Source organism: Pseudorca crassidens, chromosome 5 (assembly GCF_039906515.1).
Source record: "Pseudorca crassidens isolate mPseCra1 chromosome 5, mPseCra1.hap1, whole genome shotgun sequence".
In the NCBI taxonomy this organism is placed as follows: domain Eukaryota; kingdom Metazoa; phylum Chordata; class Mammalia; order Artiodactyla; family Delphinidae; genus Pseudorca; species Pseudorca crassidens.
The window spans coordinates 145935204-145939476 of NC_090300.1; the positions used below are offsets into that span (position 1 = coordinate 145935204).

Below are 4273 nucleotides of genomic sequence, written 5' to 3' on the forward strand. Positions count from 1 at the left end.
TCGTGGTGACATTTGTTCATGTATCCACAAAGCTGCATCCATTTTCAGAGGAAAAAAGCAAAAGAAGGCCACCCAAGCTGTCACAGATGGTAAACTTGACTTACAAAGAAACCAAAAAGTGCCAATTGGTAAGATGGTTTTATTAGCTTTCTCTTCGCCAGGAAAGACATTAATAATCTTTTTTTTTGGAACTTACATTTGAAACGGTGTTTCTCAAGGGACACTTAGAAGGCGGCTTGCCCTCCCTGTCTGGTCAGCACTAGATGTGAGGTTTGCTGCACCGTCACAGCTAGGGAGCTAGATTGGGAGCCTTCCCTCCTCCCCAGGCCTGGGGGAGACCCTCCGCTGGGAGATGCTAAGACACCCTCCTCCGCTCCCATCTGTGAAATGCTGAGAAGGGGGAGTGTGACTCGGTAGAAATAAAACACAGCAGCGGAAAGTCTCAGGAATGAAGACGTGAACTCATGCTGAGCACGGGAGCTTTATTCTTTAAACATCAGGCCTCACACATTAGGGGCAGTGCTTGCCGGGAGCAGGTGATAGAAAAGGAGAGGTGCTAGCGCCAGGCAGAGTCCCCTCCCAAGCTGTCGGGCAGCAGCACGGCTTCAGAAGGTGCATTCTGGAAACAAAGCACAGACATGCGTTACCCTGAGCCATCCCGTGCCTGCCCACCCGCTGCCCCGCTTCTCCAGGTCCAGACAGGCTCCGAGGTCAGCGCCGTCTGCTGCTTTCCACACCAAGTCCCTGGGGAAGGGTTGAGCTCCCCCCGACCCTCGTGGGAGAATAGCCACATGCCCCACGGGGACCCAGGTTGTCAGAACAGATGGCACCGGAGACGGGCCCAGGTAGGGCCACTGCCAGAGTTCAAAGAAGTGTCGTCGCAGGCCGAGGAGCCGGCAGAGCGGGGACGGCCAGCACAGGGCTGACTCTCCCTCCTGGGCCCAGAGCCTCATCTGGACCTCTGCCTGGCTTTGCCGGGAAGGGGAGGAGGCCCTGGACAGTGGGAAGGGGCCCCGTGCTGATTAGGGAGCCGGCATCTGGCTGAGACGTGGCCTCCTTCGTCGTTACCCGGGGACGAAGCGCAAGAGGGGCCCCCCCGGGTGCTCGTTCCAGGAAGGGGCCTTAGGTAGCTACGTTCATCGTAGACGGTGATCTGGCACCGGGGCTGCCAGGTGGCTCACGGCCACCTCCACGCCGCACAGGTGATGGGCGGGGCATGGAGGCAAATCACCTGTGCGCAGTCTGCTCCTGACACGCGGCTCCCCAGGGGCTGCCCTGCACCCCACTACTCCAGCGATGGAGGGGTGAGCACCTCGTGCTGGGGGCAGGGTGGGGGATGGCAGGGTGGGGAGAGGTGCCAGGACTCCAGCCCAGCATGTCGCCAGTCACAAAGGACAGAGACTCTGCAGGGGTCGTGTGCTGAAAATGACCTTGAAATCCGCCCAACTTTCCAAACCTACGTATTGTCCATTTCTCTCCAAACTAGTTCCCTCTCCGTAGGGCCTCGACTTTGAACACCTTTCTGAAATGATTAGAGTTTGCACAGACCTCCTCGGCCAACTGACGGCCGTGGCACAGGGGGTCCCACCCAGGGCTCAGGTGTGTGTGGCTTCCTGGGAGCCCAGAAAGGTCCCCCGTGCACGTGGGGCTGACTCACCTGCTTCCTGCAGGGGCTTGAAGCACCAGGGCACCCCGGGGATGCTGGAGTCGAAGCAGCAGCCCCGGTTGGTGCACTGCTCGGCGGTGACGTCGGGGTAGGCGCAGTCCACCCTGTCCTTGGCTGGGACCACGCACTGGTTCGGCGCTGTCCCAAACAAAGCCCAGTCAGAGCCCTTGCTGGCTTGGGGTTGGTCTACCGGCTGCATTTGCTGGTCTGCACCCTCCCCCAGCTCCTGAGTTCAAAGGCTGTGATCTCACCCCTCCCATAACCTGTGCTTGTCTGCTTGTCGAGGACACTCTTCCCGTAAATGTTGAAAGAGAAACGTTCTGTAGGAGATCTGGCTGGCTGCCTGGTGTCTCTCACTTGGGTGCTCCTAGCACCTTGCCAGGAAGTCAATAGGGCCTGGATTCCTTCCAGCTGGCAGGTACCCATGGGAATCCAGGGCCCCCGAACCCGGAAACAACAGTTCCTCTTTATTGTCTTATCAACAAAATCTCCCCCTTAAAACAAAAGGAGTATAATAGAAGGCGGGTATTCAAAAGAGAAAATCACAATGTTTACTATTTCCTGCTTCTTTTCTGTATCTCCCTACCCCCCTGTCAAGCCTTCCCTGTACATCCTTCGCCTCTACTCTTCATTTTCCAGGTAAGCCTTTATGTCTGAAGTTCAGCAAAAGTCCACTTTGCCTCATTTCTTAAACTGGATTTGTCCTTAGGAAAATAGAAATCACGTGAAATCTCAAATCCTCTCCTATGGCTGCCAATTCATAATTCCTCATTCCACTGGTTCCCAAACTTCGCTCACATTGGGATCAGCCGGGGGTCTTGAAAAACCATTGCTACCTCCTCCCACCCAGAGACTCTCTGATATAGTTGGCGTATCCTGGGCTTTAAGAGTTTTAAAATCTTCCAGGTGATTCTGATGGGTGACAAGTTCGAGACCTCTCAGCAGATAACTGCCACACCCTAATTTCTTTTCTTTTCTTTTCTTTTCTTTTTTGCGATACGCGGGCCTCTCACTGTTGTGGCCTCTCCCGCCGCGGAGCACAGGCTCCAGACGCGCAGGCTCAGCGGCCATGGCTCACGGGCCCAGCCGCTCCGCGGCACGTGGGATCTTCCCGGACCGGGGCACGAACCCGTGTCCCCTGCATCGGCAGGCGGACTCTCAACCACTGCGCCACCAGGGAAGCTCCACACCCTAATTTCTTCACACGCTGGTTAATGGGGCAGACTCATTCCACTGGAACTGCAGTGCAATGGCTAAATGAAAACTGTGTTTGTAGGTATTGAAAATGTGATCGTTTTCATTTGTCTTTTCTTTTTGTCTTGCGAATGTGCTAGCATAATGCACAAAGACCTATACTGTAATTTGGAAATCCCCAGCAAGACAGGCAGTGGGATAGTGGCTTCGGTGTTGGCTGCCAGCCGGGTGGACCTGGGTTCCAATCCTAATTTCCACACTGCCCGAGAGGGTCAGTTATCAACTTTCAGAGCCTCAGTTTCCTTGTCTGTAAAATGGGGACAGCAAGACCCAATATGTAGAGCTGTTGAGAGAAAACGTGTGTGTCTGGTAAGTGGCAATTTTATTAAGGGGCCTGGTCACTCTCCTCAAGTCACAGGAAGCCCCCAGCCTGGCTCTCCCACGTCCCGTCCGCTTGTCATGTGCTCCCACCCCGCCACCCGGCCCCTCCTCCTTAAGGAGGTCAGAGCGGTACTCACCCAGACCCACGTACTGCCCAGTCGAGCTGGAGGACACCAAGGGCAGGACCATCACCAGCAGCCAGAACGTTCTGGCCTCCATGGTCACGGGCGGGCTCTGGGGACCCGTCGGCTCAGAGGACATGCCACGTCTGCCAAGAAGACTCATTTTTTATACCCCTGTGTTTACACAGGCACTCCGGATTCTGTTTGTCTGGGGAGCCCTTCCCTCTAGGTCCAGCCCCACCTGCTTCTCCCCTGCACAGGATGGTACAGCCCCCAGAGCGTCGTCCATCCCAAAGGGGAGAGGCTGCTTCCGACCCCACCTTTCTGGTAGTAAGCCAGTGGTGGTAGCAGATTCCAGTTTCCTGCGAATACCTCTCTGTCAGGGAGCAGGGCCGTGTTGATGCCTGTGTTAGCCTGGCTGGAAGAAAAGGATACAGGCTCAGCGTGGGGCTGGAGGGCAGGGTCAACAGGCCTGGGCATCAATCCTGCAACCCGCCCAGCAGCAGGCCACCAGGGTTCCTGCTCAGCGACAAGAGCTCCCAGGCCGCTTAATCGCAGCCCAGTCTCGGGTACTTGAAAAGACAGGTGACGGCGCAAGTGCGGTACGTGGTGCACACAGATTTCACAGCTCTTGAAAGGTAGAAGTTCCTTTTCTTCCTTTTTGCTTTTCTCCAGCAAAAAAATTGTTTTTATCATCAGCTACACGTTAACAAATGTATTAAATAAACTTATTCAATACATTTTCATAAAAATACAATACCTGCAGCTGGTTTTTATTTTCTTTAATATTTTCTTGCCGTGGACCATTTGGTTTTTTTAAGTCTTTATTGAATTTGTTACCACATCGTCTCTGTTTTATGTTTTGTTTTTTGGCCAGGAGGCATGTGGGATCTTAGCTCCCCGACCAGGG

At 54.6% G+C, this 4273-nt stretch overlaps 1 protein-coding gene across 1 annotated transcript; it reads right to left on the bottom strand.

Annotated features, from left to right (window-relative positions):
* Positions 1-246: 246 nt before the first annotated feature.
* On the bottom strand, positions 247-3606 carry LOC137224600 (trefoil factor 3-like). The gene is made up of 3 exons (XM_067737315.1): positions 3379-3606; positions 1658-1804; positions 247-619 (listed from the first exon to the last, which is right to left on the bottom strand). Exons 1-3 carry the CDS (start codon positions 3524-3526, stop codon positions 606-608), a joined length of 309 nt encoding a protein of 102 aa, XP_067593416.1. The 5' UTR covers positions 3527-3606; the 3' UTR covers positions 247-605.
* Between the last annotated feature and the right edge of the window lie 667 nt (positions 3607-4273).

Excerpts from the sequence above, each read along its gene's own strand:
- LOC137224600 (XM_067737315.1), bottom strand. The coding sequence starts at position 3,526 with ATGAGTCTTCTTGGCAGACGTGGCATGTCCTCTGAGCCGACGGGTCCC. Across the intron at positions 1,805-3,378 it reads TGGGCAGTACGTGGGTCTGG|CGCCGAACCAGTGCGTGGTC; the intron begins GTGAGTACCGCT and ends TGTTTGGGACAG.